Source organism: Cynocephalus volans, chromosome 11, assembly GCF_027409185.1.
Source record: "Cynocephalus volans isolate mCynVol1 chromosome 11, mCynVol1.pri, whole genome shotgun sequence".
Taxonomy (NCBI): domain Eukaryota; kingdom Metazoa; phylum Chordata; class Mammalia; order Dermoptera; family Cynocephalidae; genus Cynocephalus; species Cynocephalus volans.
The window spans coordinates 57,909,671-57,927,782 of record NC_084470.1 but is presented as its reverse complement, the minus strand read 5'-3'; the positions used below and the strand labels follow the sequence as shown (position 1 = coordinate 57,927,782).

General features: G+C 42.9%; 1 protein-coding gene across 4 annotated transcripts; it reads left to right on the top strand.

The window, feature by feature from the left end:
• Positions 1–32: 32 nt before the first annotated feature.
• Positions 33–15,507, top strand: ELP6 (elongator acetyltransferase complex subunit 6). Of its 4 annotated transcripts, none has more exons than XM_063114171.1 (7): positions 33–163; positions 1,870–1,948; positions 3,355–3,425; positions 5,511–5,629; positions 7,011–7,212; positions 9,953–10,099; positions 12,558–15,507. In XM_063114171.1, the coding sequence occupies exons 1-7, from the start codon at positions 110–112 to the stop codon at positions 12,684–12,686; spliced, it is 801 nt and encodes a 266-aa protein (XP_062970241.1). In that variant the 5' UTR covers positions 33–109; the 3' UTR covers positions 12,687–15,507. The 4 variants fall into 4 exon arrangements, with proteins under 4 accessions (XP_062970241.1, XP_062970243.1, XP_062970244.1 ...); XM_063114172.1 differs by lacking the exon at positions 33–163 and adding an exon at positions 421–734; XM_063114173.1 differs by lacking the exon at positions 9,953–10,099.
• The last annotated feature ends 2,605 nt before the right edge of the window (positions 15,508–18,112 follow it).

The following is an 18,112-nucleotide window of genomic DNA, read 5'->3' as shown; positions in this document are numbered from 1 at the left end:
CCTTGGCGCGCTACTGAGCTGGGTTCGCGGGTGTGTGTTGTTCTCCCTTCTCGGTTGTCTCTGCGGCACTCCAGCTCCTCATCCAGGGCGCTAGTACCTGGAGCCGGGAATGTTCACAGAACTCAATAACCTTCTTAACACCGCCCCTGAAAAGGCGGAGCAGGTCAGAGATCGTGCAGACCGGAAGGGGGCGGGTCCTGGGAGCGTGGCGGAAGACTGCATCCGGGATGTAACCCTAGGAGCGGGTGGGAGAGGTACTATGACTGTGCTTACCGCGCGCCTGGGAGTTGTAGTCTGGAGAGGGCCGAACCGGGGCTTGGGCTGAAGACTTGGCCCGCGGAAAGGGAGCTTCTGGGCCTTCTCGCATGTTTTCAAGGGCTGTGCGTGCCCTTTAAAGTCCCCAGGCAGCATGTCGGACAATTGGGTTGGCTTACATTCACAGGCGTGTACCGGGGAGCCCGTGCGTGCTCTCTGCGGTGGAGGGTCCCCTGGCTCCCAGAGGAGGTTGCGGAACAGAACCGAGAGTAGAGTTCGATTCTCGCCGTCCTCATGGGACCAGCTTCTTAGCCCTGAGTCTCCCTGCCGCCCCGGAGCACTCGGTATTGAACGCTGCTTTCTCCACCTTTGTGCTCTCATTCTGGGGCACCTCGAAATCTTTTACATTTAGCGCAGGGATTACCTCTTCCAGGAACATATCTGGTTTATTTCACAACCTTTGTCTTCCTACTGAAATGGTAAGCTCCTCCAGGCAGCCATGATACCCCTGTGTGTAAAGCCTTTTTATGACCCCATAGTACCTGGCAAATTGTAGCTTTCAATAGATCCCTGTGGATTTTAGTTGCCCAGCAGTTTTTGTGTGTTCAAGCCTTCAGATAGCTGTGGTTACCTTTGCCATTATTGGCACTTCCAAAGTTCTCAGCCCAGGGCAAGAGAGAGGGAATGGAGGATTGAAATGGGCTCCAGGAAATGACGGCACTGGGAGTAACCCTCAAGGTCTGACAGTTGATCTTTCATATTTTGTAAGTAAAAAAACTGAGGCCCAGAGAAATTAGGTACTTGCCTAAGGTCACACGGCACGAGGTGGCATGTATAATACCACTTGATCCTGACCTACCCTGTCACTGACAGAAAACTAAACGTAGCTGTAGCAGGGCAGCCAGGCACTGCAGAGACCACGTTTAGAGGTCTTGCTGGGCCTCTCCATGATCAAAGCTCTGCCTGAAGTAGGGCCATTGGAAGAAATTTGTTATTGGAGGAGTTTGTCAACAACTAGTTCTTCCTCCCCTTTCTCCCACATTATAGGACAGAATTGGCATCAGAATTAGAAACAGGAGGAAGTTAGGTCAGAAGACCTTTTTGAAGATCCCTTCCAATCCTGGTAGTCTCGTTTTCATTGGAGTCTGATGGTAAAAGCATCCTTTGTTCAGGATCTGATTCTCCAAAAGACTGGTCCCTGAGTTACTAAGTTGAGGATTGAGGAAGAGAAGGAATTTTATCCTCTGTTGCTTTGAGAAATTGGAGGCTGAGATATGTTTGACCATCATGAGTAACTTAATACTGATAACTTTAATCATTGATTTTTCCATAATTTTGACTTCTTCCCCCACCCCGCCATTATTTTTGGTGGCTGGCTGGTAAGGGGATCTGAACCTGTGACTTTGATGTTATAAGTCTGTGCTCTAACCAGCTTAGCTAACCAGCCAGCCCTATTTTTTTCTTTCTTGGTTAAACTCAGCATATATATCGTTAAAAAATACACTCTCTAGGTGTAGAAATTTGGAGGCTGGACCCTATTGACTAGCTTTCTGCACTGAGCTGACCTCTTTCTAGGGAGTCTCATTCAAATTTTGTGTTTCTCTTAACTTTTAGGGGAAACTTACTCTACTCTGTGATGCGAAGACAGATGGCAGTTTCCTTGTGAACCACTTTCTCTCCTTCTACCTCAAAGGTATAGGACTCATTGATACTGTAGAAAAAGAAACCCAAGGCAAAATAAAACACAAAAAACCAGAACAAAACAAAAAACCAAAAACTGAACTGTTTCAGGAAGCAATGGGAAGACCATTTACTAGCCAGGGTTTTGGTGTTTTGGTGACAGATTACTGGGCCATCTTGTTCCCTCCCCATCCCTGCCAAAGAGTGGCATGTGCTGACCGTATCCATGTTCTGCCTTCCCCTTCACCCACTGTGCAGGCGTTGCCTCACTGAGGTTCTTATGTGGCCTCCTGATTTAGTTGCTCTCTAGTCCTCGTGTATCATGAGGTCTCTGGGCGTTCCACCCTATTGAAACTTTGCCTTGGCAGTAAATGCTTCATAAAGAACATGGCAGGCCGAGCCCGTGGCGCACTCGGGAGAGTGCAGCGCTGGGAGCGCAGCAATGCTCCCGCTGCGGGTTTGGATCCTATATGGGAATGGCCGTTGCACTCACTGGCTGAGTGCTGGTCACGAAAAAGACAACAACAACAACAAAAAAAAAAAAAAAAAAAAAAAGAAGATGGCCACTGAAGTTTACATATGGAAATAGATTAGATAAAGAAAATGGCCAAATGAAAAAACTCATTTATCAGCAGATACCCCTTGAGCATGTACTGTGTCAGGCCAGGCTATGAGGTAGACCTTGGGCACTCATAGTCATAATCATTTATAGCTTTTTTTTTTTTTTTTTTTTTTGACAACTGGCCTATATGGGGATCTGAACCCATGACCTTGGTGTTACCAGCACCACACTCTCCCCGGTGGGCTAACCGGCCAGCCTCATTTACAGCTTCGAAAGTGATTTTCTTTTTCAGATGATGTGATCATCAGCATAGAAAAAGCAAGAGAATTTACTGTTAAATTATTAGAATTAATAAGCTCCAGACAGGTAGCTGGAGCTTCTTTGTGCTTCCCTTATTTCCTGTTGGATACAGGACCAGTTTAAAAAAAATCAATTGTGGGGGGCTGGCTGGTTAGTTTACTTGGTAGAGTGTGGTGCTGATAACAGCAAGGTCAAGGGTTTGGTCCCCATACCAGCTGGCTGCCAAAAAACCAAAACAAAACAAAAAAAACCAGTTGTGTTCCTGTGTCCCGACAATAAACAGAAAAAATTTTTTTAAAAGACACAGTTTATTATAATAGAACAAAATTAAGTATTTCTTAATACATCTAACAGAAGTACATCCCAAAATCAATGAAGTGAGGAATAACGGTTAACTATGAGAAAAAGTACATCTTAGAATCAAATTGAGTATGTCAGGTTACAAGGCCTCTGGGTTTCTAGATTTTTCTCAGTGTTTTTGTTTCCAGAGATATGAAGTGTATGAGACTGGTTGTAAACAGAGGATTTATTAAAAATCAATTTATTTTGTTTTCTAGCTAATTGTAAAGTCTGCTTTGTGGCACTCATCCAGTCCTTCAGTCACTACAATATCGTGGGACAGAAGCTGGTAAATATTTTAGACTTCTGTGGTGAGGTCCCTGAGTGAGTCAGGCATGTGTGAGCATGGTCTAAGGCTGGGCTTTCCTGTTTGGGTTGTAGAAAACTTAGCAAAGGAGGAACTAAGGAAATCTTCGGATGCTGAACCTCTTATCTGAGGGGTTGAGGCAGCATTTCAGCATGTTTTATCAATTGAGAGTTCATAGAACTGGACTGTTGTTTGTGGATCTTAATCAAATCCTTCTCTACTGATTCTGGACAAGTTAAGGTTTTCTTCTCAGTATGGACTTTAATCTTGGTCTTGCTGGGTTGGAGAACACGGCTTGGTCTGCTGCCAAGTTGGATGCCTCCCACTGTCTCTGCCTAATTATAGGGCTTGAGACCCAAATGTGGGGAGAGGCACTTTTGTTGCCTGCCCCTCATCTCATCAGATGCAGCCAGGAAAGAATAAGATGGCAAATAAAATAAGAAAAAAAAAAGTACAAAAAAGTAACAACGACATCAAAAAGAAAATGGCCAAGAGGCTGGTGAACCTCTTGAACCAGGCTGGGCCATTACATGTAACCTATGACCAAGTGGACTTACTACCTGAGAATGGGAGCTGAAGAGGTGTATTTGGTTTTTCTTTGGGTAGGCCATCCTTAGAGAGGGTGAGAACCAGGTCACTCATCAGAAGTGATCTTTAAAATGCCGATCTTACTGTTGGGCTAAGTCACTGCCAACCTGTGTATTCTCATGTCCAGATTGGCCACTTTTCTTTTTTTACCTTTGAGTCATAATCAACATGGCAAGGATGGCTTGTACAGTACTTGGCATGTGAAGTACTGGAGTGTGAGCTTCCATATTCATGGCATGTTATTGCACTTACATAAGTAGACTAGTAATGAGTAAGAGCAAAGGTGATGATCAGTCTTTCTCTGTTGGGGCAGCTGTTTGAGCGAATGGTGTTGGATAGTGGAGGATGGTGGGTGTTCATTGTGTGAGTTAGCAATTGACGCCTGGTCTAGAGGCTTGGCGAGTCTAAAGAGTTCCATGTGATCTATTTCTGCACAGATAGAGTACTGGGTTGCTTATTTTGAATGCATCACCATCCCTGTGTATTTGTTGAAATGTAGATCCTGGGTCCTACCCTCATTCTGGCAGTCTGAAGTTGGGTCCAGGGATCTACATTTTAATCAGGCATCTCAAGGGATTTTTAATTGGGTGGTTCATGAAAAACCATATTTAAGAAGTCCTGGTATAGAGCAGGGGTAGGTAAACTAAATTTCTGCATCCCTTGTTTTTCATAAATAAAGTTTTATTGGCACACACCAACACTTGTTTATTTACAAATTGTCTGTGGCTGCTTTCACTCTACAGCAGCAGAGTTGAGTGGCTGCAACAGAGACTGTACAGTCTGCAAAGCCTATCTGGCCCTTTACAGAAAAAGTTTGCTGACCCCTGGACTAGAGCATCAAGAGTTCATGTTGCCTTAACTTTGATAGGAGTACTTCCTTAGTTTAAGGAAAATAAAATAGAAGGAGAACTTACTTGTAATGAATTCTTACTGTATTTCAGGCAGCCTGATGGTTATAGTCCATGAATTGTATTCTTTAAAACCTCAGACCAGTTTTCAGGTTCCATGCCCCTGGTGGGCAAACAAAGTCAAAAATCTGGCCCTTTCTCTGTGGTACTGGCATTTTCCGGATCATTCACCCATCATATTGTTATTATTTACTAATTATTTGTTTTTAAATGTGCTTAATTTTATAAATACATGCATTTAAAAATGAAATTTTTTATTACTATTGTAGGGGAAATTATAATTGAATACCCAATCAGTATTCGATAATTATAAAAATAGATATGTAAACAAAAGAATGTAAGTTTTCAAAAAGAATGTGACAGTTAAATGGAAATGCACATCTAAAAACAGAACGGGAATTGTGGGTTGGAAGTACCTAGGGGAAAGAAGACATGGGCCCCGTGTGTAGAGTAGACAAGTAAACATTTGCAGGGTTTCGAATGGTCTTGTGCCCTCTCGTGAGCTAGCATCTAGTCCTCTGATGGGTTCCTCTACAAGGCACAGTAACTCATTCCCCTTTTTTGTGTTTAGGGTGTCAGCCTGACCACGGCGCGGGAATGTGGGCAGCTTGTGTTTCTCGAGGGTCTCAAGTCCTCTGTGGATGTCTTCTTCCAGGCTCAGGAGGAGCCACATCCCTTGCAGTTTCTCAGGTCAGTCAGCCTGAAGCCCAGCCCAAAAGGCCACACCTGGCAAGTGGGCACACACAAGGGTGGCTGTGTGATTCCTTCTCCTTGTTGTGTGGGAGGACAAAATTGGCTTCAAGAGTCAGATACTTCACCTGGTGTTGCAGCATTATCAGAAAGCCCTTACCTCTTATCATGAAGCTGAGGGTATACAGTTGTCCCAAAAGCTTAGAGAGTATCATTTGCTGGGAATATGGCAGAAGAGTATGCTTTGCTGTTTTTTCCAGCCCTAGTATACATCTTTGCTCTGTTCTTGGCTTGATATAGGGATCAGCAAAGTATGGGCCATGGGCCAGCCACCTGTTTTTGTAAATAAAGTTGTGTTGGAACACAGCCACATTGATCTGGCTGTTTTGCACTATAGTAACAGAACAGTTGAGACAGAGACTGCAAGCCTAAATATTTACAATCTAGACTTTTAAGAAAAAGTTTGTCATCTCCTGGTTTGGTATTTATCATCACAGGTCTGAGATTGGCTTTCCTCCTTGTCCTATGTGAACATCAGCCACAGACATAGCTGTGTGCAGACTCCCCATTTGGCTGCTCCTCTTTCTCTACCAAAAAGGAAGTCATACAGGAACTTTCCCACTGCCCCCCTCTCTCAGACACACCCTTATGCAGTGGCTGGGAAGCTGTGTTCCCTAACCCTGTGTGTGTGATCTCACACACATCCCTTAGCACCTGTGACCCTGGGTTTCTTCATCTGAATGCAGGGGCTGGTTACCCCTGATCCCAAGGTGTGGGGAGTCATCCTTGTTGTTAGTGAAGATAACCCAATGCCAGGGCCTCATCCCTGTAGTATGAGGCTGTAGGGCAGATGCCTGAGCCCTGTGCTCTGTTACCCAACCCATTAGTGAGGAAGACAGAGGTAGGTAGACCAGCTTGTATCAGGAGCAGGTTGAATCTGTTATGTGTACTAGCAGCCCTTAGGGTGCTGCCCCTCACCACCAGGGCACCTGCATTACTGTTTAACTTTTTATAGCCACATATGACCTGCTGGGAAGCTTTTCTTGCCTGCCTGGTCCAAGTTAATCTTCCAGATGCCTTAAGCTCTTGGGTTGAGAGGTTGTATGGTGTCTCTTAAGGGCCCCAGGGCTGTTTATTTTTGTGTCTCTCAGTTTCTAGTACAGTGCTTTGTACCTAATAGGCCTCAGGAAGTATTTGATTTGGAGTAAAACTTGTGCACATGTGCATGCCTTTTTTTTCCTGCCTAATTGCGAACCTCCTGATGCCAAGATCTGTGATAAAGTTCTTTGCTTCCCCCAGCCCTTTCCTGTGGTGCTGCTTGGTCCCAGATAAACATTTATGGAGAGAGTGAACTTTGGTGACTTTTGTCCTGTGTCTTCAGGGAGACCAACGCTGGGAACCTGCAACCATTGTATGAGTTTGTGCGGGAAGCCCTGAAGCCTGTGGACAATGGGGGGGCTGCGTGGAGGTGCCCAGTGCTGTTGGTAGATGACCTCAGTGTGCTGCTGAGCCTGGGCGTGGGGGCGGTGGCCGTGCTGGACTTCATCCACTACTGCAGAGCCACTGTGTGCTGGGAATTAAAGGTACTAATGATACGGCATTCTGCACTCCCACCTGTGACCTCTGAGACCCTAGACAGGTCCGGACTTACTTGCTTTCAGTGATCTTTTTATTTGCTTGAAGTTTTGGCTTTACTCTGGCAAGCTAAGAAATTCTTTTGGTCTACCCACCCTGCTACCCCCTGCTTGCCATTGCTAAAAAATAAAACCCTCAAAATTAAAGGGGTGACCAGCTCTGTGTTCAGTAGGGCTGGTCATGTGTGGTACTGCTGCAGTCCCAGCTCTGCCACTCACTGCTGTGTGTTCTAGGGCAAGTTTTTATCATCCCTGAGTATATTTTAAAGATCATCTGAGATAATGGGTGTCAACTTCTTTACATATTGTAAAGTGCAATACAAGTATAGGATGTAAGATATTACCTTTATTATCAAATTATAGGCAAAAATAGAAATTTTTCCATTGGAGAGTTTTTAACAATAGTAGACCAGTTAAATATGAATGGCTGTGGTGCCTACCTCACAGGTACCTGACTGTCAGAATTAAGTGATATGAAGCTTATAACACACCAGCATGGTGTCTGGCCCATGGTAGCCACTCTTCAGTTTGTGATGTGCAGCTGGTAGAAGCCCGTGGACAGTGAGTGGCGTGGTGTGGTCAGGGGGCAAGTGTGGGGCAGTGGGACAGATGGGCTGAATGAGTTAGCCAGGGGCATGGATAACCAGTAATGTGTGTTGAGCATGTCCTGCCTGGAAGCTGTGTTCAGGGAACTGCTGAGGCTGTCCCAGGTACGGTTGCAGGGCCAGGAACCAGAGTAATGTGGAGGGAGTGGGAGGAGGAGAAAATGTAGGGGCTTGGAGGGCAGTCAGGGTTGGAGTGACAGTAGTCAAAGGTGCCTTCTATAACTCAGCTTGCTCCGTGGCCTGCTGCCACCCTCTTTTTGTGAAAATAGTTCTCTTAGTTAGAAAAGTTAAACTTGGACATAGCTTAAAAAAGAAGAGGAAAGAAAGAATATAATGTGTGCTTTAGCAAAAAGTGATTGTCTCCCTCCCTCCAATGTGTATCCTTCTAGGGAGTCTATGGAATAATGAACACATTTGTATGTTATTTGTCTCCCTGCATTTTTCTTCACATTACCTGCTGTCCACACTGTTTAGTACTTCTTTTTTTTCATTTAATAAAACATACAAGGTGCATCCAGGCCAGGCGACCATGGGGGAGACCATCATGGGGGAGCCAGCACCATTCGCCCCTGAGGCCCTGAATATTGGCCAGTGGGCCCAGCCCGCTCACCGTCGTCAGCAACTTGGCCGACCAGGGAGCTGGAACCAAAATCCCCTGGGGCCCTCAGATGGGGGGCCGAGGGCTTTATCCCTGCCCCCCCTTGCCACATCTCCCTCCCAACAACATCTTAGAGTATATTTTTTAAACATGAATGTTTCTATGGGGTGTGTAAAAAAAATAAAAAGCCAGAGAAACCATTAATCTTTAAGAAAGAGAGAACAGATCTATGATTATTAGAGGTGGGGTGAGGGGGAGGGGGATGAGGAGTGCAAAGAATAAGTACAATCTGTAATAATATGCTAATAACATTGATCAACATATGCTGTACACAGGTGATGGGAGTCAACATTGTACTCCAAAAATATGTAATAATAAATTATATTTCAATTAAAAAAAAACACACACATGGGCCGTCCAGTTAGCTCAGTTATTTACAGTGCAGTGTTAAGGGTTCAGATCCCTGTACTGGCCAGCTGCCAAAAAAAGTATGTTTTGTTCATTGCCCAAAAAGAGAACACATCGATCTGCTGCATTCTTTTTACCTTAATTTTTTTTTTTTTTGGCGACTGGCCAGTGTGGGAATCCAAACCCTTGACCTTGGTGTTATAATACTGTGCTCTAACCAACTGAGCTAACTGGCCAGCCCTTGCTGCATTCTTTTTAACAACTAGATGGTACTTACTATTCAAGCTGTCACTTTTTGATGAGGTTGAACTTCCTCTCCATTTCTGCTTGGCTAACTCTTGCTTGCCCTTCAAGGCTCAGCTCAGAAGTACCCACCTGACCCCTTCCTTCTGGCTAGATAGGATGCCTCTTCTTTGTGCTCCCCCAGGACCCCATGCTTCCCTCTCTTCTGGCCTTGTCATCCAGTATTGTCAGCATCTGTCTCTCTCCAGGGACCATATCTCTTGCCTTTTATCCCCACTGTGGGGTCTGATACACAGTAAGTGCTTAGGGACTGTTGACTGGATGAATTGGTGCCTGGCAGAATGGTGGCATTTTTTATCTTTTTAGAAAGATGACCAGTAAGGGGATCTTAACTCTTGACTTGGTGTTGTCAGCACCACGCTCTCCCAAGTGGACTAACTGGCCATCCCTATATAGGATCCGAACCCATGGCCTTGGTGTGATCAGCACCACACTCTCCCGAGTGAGCCACAGGCCGGCCCAGAATGGTGGCATTTTTAATAACATTGACGGATCAGGAGAATGAGCTAATTCTGAAGACCATAGGGCGAGCTTGGTTTTAGATGAGCTGGAAGACAGGTTGGACATGTTGGTGAAACTGTCCAGTAGATGGTGGGAATTAGGGTCCTAGGGCCCAGACAGGGGTTTTTCCCACAAAGGGGCTGGTGGTAGCAGCAGTAGGAATGGTATCTGTGGGAGGATGTGCAGGGGAGTGGAAGCTCTGAGAGCCCAGTGCTCCCTTACCCTAGATGTCCCTTCCAGTATAGAGCAGGTTTCCATCTTATATCCAATGCAGGGAAACATGGTGGCTCTTGTGCATGACAGTGGAGATGCCGAGGATGAGGAGAACGACATCCTACTGAACGGCCTCAGTCATCAGAGTCACCTGATCCTGAGGGCCGAGGGCCTGGCCACTGGCTTCTGCAGGGACGTGCATGGACAGGTATGCAGGGGCTGGGGCCAGGGGCTCACTGGGCAATGGTCTGCTTGCCCCTGTGCCTATGAATACAGACTGCACTGGGGAATGTCAGGTTCACAGGCTTGTCTGGTTGAGACATTCCTTCAGGTGGAAGGGGAACCTCAGTTCCTCAAACAATTGCAGATAGATTTACCATATGACCCAGCTATCCCACTGCTGGGAATATATCCAGAGGAATGGAAATCATCAAGTCGAAGGTATACCTGTTCCCCATTGTTCATCGCAGCACTCTTTACAATAGCCAAGAGTTGGAATCAGCCCAAATGTCCATCATTGGATGAGTGGATACAGAAAATGTGGTATATCTACACAATGGAATACTACTCAGCTATAAAAAAGAATGAAATACTGCCATTTGCAACAACATGGATGGACCTTGAGAGAATTATATTAAGTGAAACAAGTCAGGCACAGAAAGAGAAATACCACATGTTCTCACTTATTGATGGGAGATAAAAATAAATAAATAAATTCTCACACACACGCACACACACACACACACACACACACACACACACACAAACACAAACAAAACACACGCGCACACACACACACACACACAAAAACAAAACACACGCACACACACACACACACACACACACAAAAACAAAACCCGGTGGGGAGAAGAAGACATAACAATTACAATTCCTTGAAGTTGACACGACAAGCATACAGAAAGGATGTTGGGAGGGAGGGGGGAGGGAGGTTTTGGTAATGGGCTACAATAAACCACATTGTATATCGACAAAATAAAATTAAAAAAAAAAAAGGAAGTGGAACCTCAGAAGTTGTGTGAATGCAAGTCAGAGGCCTGTTCCAGATGGTGCTTAGCCTCATGGATCAGGGCACATTTTCCATTTGTGACCAAAGTGGAGCTCTCCTAAAGAGGAGACAGCTGTCTAGAGTAGAATGCAGGGGTCATGCCATCAAATAACAGCAAAATTTGGGCCGGCCCGTGGCTCACTCGGTAGAGTGCGGTGCTGGTGGCACCAAGGCCCCGGGTTCGGATCCCATGTACGGATGGCCGGTTCGCTCACTGGCTGAGTGTGGTGCTGACAACACCAAGTCAAGGGTTAAGATCCCCTTACCGGTCATCTTTAAAAAAAAAAAAAAAAAAAAAAAACCAGCAAAATTCCCCTGCAGTACTACAGCAGGCTTTGTATATTCAGTTCAATCCTATTCCTTTTAAAATAAAGACTCAGAGGGCTGGCCTGTGGCTCACTTGGGAGAGTGTGGTGCTGACAACACCAAGTCAAGGGTTAAGATCCCCTTACCGGTCATCTTTAAAAAATAATAATAATAATAAAATAAAATAAAATAAAGATTTGGGGAGGCCCTCCCCATGGACTAGGGTTGCTGCTGCCCGCACTGCTGCCTCTTCCCAGAAAGTTCGGAGCACTTAGAAGCTGAGAGTCCTGCTCTGGGAGGGAAGCTGGGTTCTAACCTCTGATGGGGTTGCTGTGGTTCTGTGCCTTCTAAAACTTCTCTTTTGGAATCACCCCCAAGTCTCCCTACATCTTTGAGGTTTACTTCATGTTGATCACTCTTGACCCAGTAAGGCTGGTTAGGAATCTTGGCGCACAGTCATTGAGAGGCAAGTCTGGCAGATAAAGCAAAGGAGTGAGCCCAGAAATGCTGCATTGGTCGTGCCTGTGGCACAGAATAAGGAGAAGGTTCTGCAGGGTAGCTGTGGTCTCTCTCTCAAGCCAGTCCTCCAGAGCATTGTTAGTCAGCAGAACATCATCAAAATAATCATCAAATGGCCTTCCTGAGCCTCTTCGTTGAATGTAGGAGTTTCAGAATTAGCAATAAGTACAAAACCATGAAAAGAAAAAAAGACCCTAGGGAAATACATAAGAGTACTTTACCAGTTTTTCTCTGGAGGATTTTTTTCTTCCTTTTACTTTTCTTTTCTCTTTCACTTTTTTTTTTTTTTTTTAAATGACCGGTAAGGGGATCTCAACCCTTGGCTTGGTGTTGTCAGCACCACGCTCAGCCAGTGAGCCAACCGGCCATCCCTTATAGGATCCGAACCCATGGCCTTGGTGTTATCAGCACTGCACTCTCCTGAGTGAGCCATGGGCCGGCCCATACTTTTTTTTTTTTTTTGCAGCTGGCTGGTATGGGCATCTGAACCCGTGACCTTGGTGTTACAAGGCTGTACTCTAACCAACTGAGCTAACTAGCCAGCTCTCTCACATTTTCTGTAATGAGCAAATATGATGGTTTAACAAAGGGGGAAACCTATATTTTCAGTTAGCTGGTAATCTTTATTTTGGAAGTTGGTTCTCCTACTGCATGGCACATCTGACTACAATCTCATAAAAGCCTCACTGAAGGTCACAGAGAAGGCAGGGTGGGATTCACAATGGACAGGTACTTGGTGCAGCTGCTCCTCTTTCATTCTTCTCCCTCTCTGTAGCTGAGGATCCTGTGGAGAAGGCCGTCACAGCCCACAGCCCAGCGGGATCGGAGCCTCACTTACCAGTACAAGATACAAGACAAGAGCGTGTCCTTTTTTGCCAAAGGAATGTCTCCTGCTGTTCTGTGACCTGATTTAGGGGCAGTTGAAGCTACCTTGTACTATTTTTGGAAGTGGAAGATAAAGCAACCTAGCAGGAATGGGTCTTTACACCTTTGCAGTAGTATTTCAGTCTGGACTAGCAGCTCTGCTGTGACCCAGGGAGGGTTGAATGGTGTGATGCTGATATGCCTTTGTTCCCCAGGGCCCTGTTCAGAAAACACAATGAGGAATCTGTGACCCTCCCTCTGCTGAGAGAGGCTGGATATGTACCCTAGCGAAAGTGGTCCTTTGGAGCCTTCTATGTAAATACTCTTTAGCCCCAACTGCCCATTTTTAGTTTTTGAGTCTTTCAGAGCCAGAGTGGGTATGAATGAATGTGCCAGCCAGGAGATAGTCACAAATGGCAGGCATCTAAGGGGACAACTAGGATAATCATGGCTGGAATAAAGTGAGTTTGCACACTGGGGCTTCCTGGGGGTTGTCTCTTACTTTTGTCATCTTCCTCCTGCAAATGTACTTTCCCTCTAAGTCCAGTGAGGAAACAGGCTTAAAGAGGTTCGGAAGCACAGTCAAGGCTGTAGGTGATGGGGTCTGACTCCAAAGTCCTCACTTGCTGACTGTTGTGGAAACCAGAGGCAGGCTCCCCACCTGAAGGTGTGACCCTTCAGCTTCTCCTGTATGTTCGATGCCTTGCCCATATGCTGATGAGTCCTCTCCATCAAGGGCCTGGCACCAGAGACTTGGTCACATGAGGCCCTGTGTATGGCACAGGTGTGTATGGCCTTGGTGAGAGGGGTAAGCAATGTTCTTGCCAGGCAGGATGGGTCCTTGGCAAGGAGCTGGTGCGTCCCTCACTTGTGAAGACTGCAGGAGGTGAACTCTTGTCCCAGCATCATCCTCGAACCCTTGACCTTGGTGTTACAAGGCTGCATTCTAACCAACTGAGCTATCCAGCTAGCCCCTTGCCTCAGCATCCTGTATATGACAACTGGTCCCACTCAGCCCCTCAGTCAAGGTCACTTCAGAGTGGATGCCAGGGGTATTCTCTTAAAATGGGTGCTTTTTTTTTTTTTTTGTAGATTATACTGCAATGAGTTTTATCTTAAAAATAAATAAAATGGAAAAAAACCCTATTTTGCAGTGTACTTAGAAACTTTACTGTTAATTTTTAATTTTTTACATTTTTTAGTCTTTGTAAAAGGGAAACATTTATCACCCCTCCCCCAAATCATACCAACTATTGTGGAGATTATGCCACTGAAACGGTAGCTGTTTTTAATCTTAAAATGTTGCAGACCTGATAGAATATTTGAAAATTATGAGTGTAAGAGAAGGTGGTTATTAAAGAATCTAATGATTCTTCTGTTAATACTTCCTTATTTATAAAAGCTTTATTTGAGCTACAATTCTGAATGGTCAAGGCACCATTTTTTTTTTTTTTTTTAAAGATGACGGGCAAGGGGATCTTAACCCTTAACTTGGTGTTGTCAGCACCACACTCTCCCAAATGAGCTAACTGGCCATCCCCATATAGGGATCCAAATCCGTGGCCTTGGTGTTATCAGCACAACACTCTCCCAAGTGAGCCATGGGTTGGCCCCTCAAGGCACCATTTTTTATGATTATATGAATGTTGCTGTCATGTTTCTTCACGTAGTTTATAAATGTTTTCATTAAACTTTTTATGTTTAATGACTAGTCAGTATTTTATGGTGTAATTATATTCTAATTTGCTTAGCTATTCTCTTGGCATGTAGATTCCAGTTTTTACAGTTATCAATTATGTTGTTACAAATTCTATATGCTATACCTGTTTGGGCATGGGGACAAGTACTTGTTTCCTTAAAACAGTGACAAAACAGGTCAGTTGTGGAGCTTGTGGGACTGATATTCTAGTGGAAATATGGTCGACAAAATTGAGAAGTGATATATGTAGAGTTAGACCATGATAAGTGTTACAAATAAAGCAGGCAAAGGACCTGTGAAAAGCTAGAGGTGATAAAATTTTAGAATCTATTCCCTAAAGTGGAATTGCTGAATTGCAGCATGAACTAAATGGTCCTTGCAAATTATTGGGTTGCTCTTCAGAGTTATGGAGCCAGTTAACAGTGATACATAGATTTTCCTTCACCAACTTTGGGTTTAACTCCTTATTAATTTCATAGTGGTGCAAAGTTGTGTGAAAATGGAAGTTTCTTTAATGACTAGGATATAATTTTCTCTATTTTTCCATGTGTACAGAATCTCTCATCCTTGCTTACTTAGCAATTAAAACCTTGTAACAACCTTATTTTATTAATTCTTTGTAATATTTTGAAAGGTAAGATTTTATCAGGCTGGCTGGTTAGCTCAGAGCACAGCTTTGTAATATCGAGGTCAAGGGTTCGGTTCTCCATGCACCCTCCCAAAAAGATTTTATTATTGTCTTTATTTATGAATAGTTTTCTACATTTTGGTTTTTAAACAATATTTTGTCTTCAGAAACATTGGTTTTATATTTAAATATTCATAGGTTACACCTGTTTTATATAAGGGGCTGTAAAGATAACAATTCTAAAGTCATCTGCAGTCTAGTGGGGGGTAGAGAACAGGAACATAAATAATGTGATGCAGTGGAGAATGTGATGAGGGCCATACACATGACTCAAATAATTTGAGGCTGATACAGGAAAAAGCAATTATTCCCCCTTTTTTTTTTTTTTTTTTTAAGTTGGGGGAGCAGAATATTGGGGAGGAATTTGTGGAAGCAGTGCTGTTTGAATAAGACCTTGGCATGTTCTTATTTCGTCTTTAACGGTATCTTAGCTCTTCATGACTCAGAAATGTACTTTTCTTCCTTAATAAAATAATGTTGCTGTTCTTTGTTTTCTAGTCTAAAACAATTTTTTAAATATGCTTAACATTTTGACTTATTTAGAATTTGTTACAGTAATTTGTCTCTGTGCTGATAACTAAATAGCCCAAAAGCATTTATTGAAAAATAATGTCCTCTCTATGTAGTTTCAATTTGTTTATATATAAAGTTCTTAAAATTGAGCCTCTCTAAAATTTGTCTTAGAAGATATTAAAAGGTTAGTGTATGTCTGCTGTCAAGAGTATTAAAAGGGTATTTTGCACATTTATCCAGATGAATTTTGCCAGCACTGGCAAAACTGTTCTTTTTTTTTTTTTTTGGTGGCTGGCTGGTACAGGAATCTGAACCCATGACCTTGGTGTTATAAGGCTGTGCTGTAACCAACTGAGCTAATTGCTTGTCCCAAACTCCAAACTCATATAAAGTATTCTTCAGGGACTTTTTCTCTCAGTTTTTTGAATTGTAGTTTTATGGTTTTATTAAACCTAAGTGAATACTTTAATATCCTTTTATTACATGCTTTTTGTTATTGGAAAAGAAAGTACCTGCTTTTGTTTGTCTTTCTGTGATGTGTTTGACATAAAAATGAAGTTGAATTTTTAAAATGTATAACTCATTCTATAGTTTTTTCTAAACTGTTACCTCTAATGATATCTACAAATAATGATACCAACCTTGCTTATTTTTTCCCTTGGGTAACTTTAATCAGCATTTTAAAATTTGTTAAATAAGAGTGGTGTGAAGTTATTCATTGTCTAATTTCTGTTTTTTTAAGGGACTAGGAAGCATTTTATACAGTAATTCTTTTTTTTTTTTTTTTTTTTTTTTTTTTTTTTTTGACAGCCGGCCATTATAGAGATCCAAACCCTTGACCTTGGTGTTATAACACCACACTCTAATCAACAGAGCTAACTGGTCAGCCTGATATAGTAATTCTTAATTTTAAAATATAGTCATGCATTGCTTAACAATGGGGAAGCAGTTCTGAGAAATGCATTGTCAGGCAATTTTGTCATTGTGAGAACATCATAGAATGTACTTACACAATTCTAGCCTACTATACCTAAGCTATACTGTTATATGACTGGCAGCGCAGTAGGCTTGTTTATACCACTATCACCACAAACACATGAGTAATGTGTTGTGCTGTGACCTTACTACAGCGATGTTATCACTAGACAATAGGAGTTTTTGAGCTCCAATATAATTTTGTGGGACCACCATTATATATGCGCGTCATCCTTGACTCAAATGTCATTATGCAGCACATGACTATATATTATCAAGTCAGTTTTAAAAAAACAAAAACCTTGGAGAGGGAAAAGAGAAAGAGATGTTCTTCCTCAATCGCCTATCCCCCCCTTTTTAAGAGTTTAATCAGTATCATTATTGAATTCTGTACACCTTTTTAGCCTCACCAAGATAATGGCTCTATTTTTCCTGTGAGCATCGCAATACTTTTCTCTCTTTTGTATGTAGCTTGAATTCATCTTACAGTCTTATTTTATTGGTATTCATTTATTTTCTGTTTTCTGCTGTTTATGTTAGGCTTGCTAAGATCTTTTAAACTTGTTAAGATTTATTTATTATTATGATATGTCATCTATATTTGCAAGATGACCTATAATCTTTGTATGTCTGTGTTATCCTGGTCAAGTTTGAGCATTAAAACAATATGTACCTCATAAGCCATATTGAGTACATTTCATGTACTTTGAAATTCTTAATCTTTTTTATTCCAAGTTAGGACTTGCATTCGTCAAGGTCAGATAACTTTGGGGTGGTAATTAAAAATTTTTTTCTGGGCTGGCCAATTAGCTCAGTTGATTGGAGTGCAGCCATGTAACACTGAGGTCATGGGTTTGGATCCCTGTACTGGACAGCTGCCAAAAAATAAAAAAAATTTTCTTTATAGGTCTTTACTTAAGGTTAATTTTCTCTGTTATGTAAGTTTTTTTTTCTGAAATAGTTATCCATTCTGTTTGTTTTCCTGGAAAAATATTTGTAATCATATATATATAAGAGACTTGCATCAAGAATATAGAAAGAATTCTTACAACTCAATAAGACACATAACCAAGTTTAAAAATGGGCAAAAGTGGGCCGGCCCGTGGCTCACTCGGTAGAGTGCGGTGCTGATAGCGCCAAGGCCCCGGGTTCGGATCCCATATACGGATGGCCGGTTCGCTCACTGGCTGAGCGTGGTGCTGACAACACCAAGTCAAGGGTTAAGATCCCCTTACCGGTCATCTTTAAAAAAAAAAAAAAAATGGGCAAAAGATTTGAATAGACCTATCACCAAAGCAGACATAGGAATGGCCAACGTGCATATAAAAAGATGCTCACAATCATTATCCTTTAGGGAAATGCAAATTAAAACCACAGTGAGATACTACAACACAACTACTAAAATGGCTGTATCTAAAAGACTGACAGTAACAAGTGTTGGCAATGATGTGTAGAAATTGGAACTTTTATACATTGCTGGCGGAAATGTAAAATGGTACAGCCACTTTGGAAAACGGTTTGGCAGTTTTTAAAAATGTTAAACATAGATTTACTATATGATCCAGCCATTCAACTCAGAAGTATCTACCCA

Coding starts and splice junctions, on each gene's coding strand:
- ELP6 (XM_063114171.1), top strand. CDS start 110: ATGTTCACAGAACTCAATAACCTTCTTAACACCGCCCCTGAAAAGGCG. Junction 164..1,869: donor CCCCTGAAAAGGCGGAGCAG/GTCAGAGATCGT, acceptor CTTAACTTTTAG/GGGAAACTTACTCTACTCTG. Junction 3,426..5,510: donor ATATCGTGGGACAGAAGCTG/GTAAATATTTTA, acceptor TTTTGTGTTTAG/GGTGTCAGCCTGACCACGGC.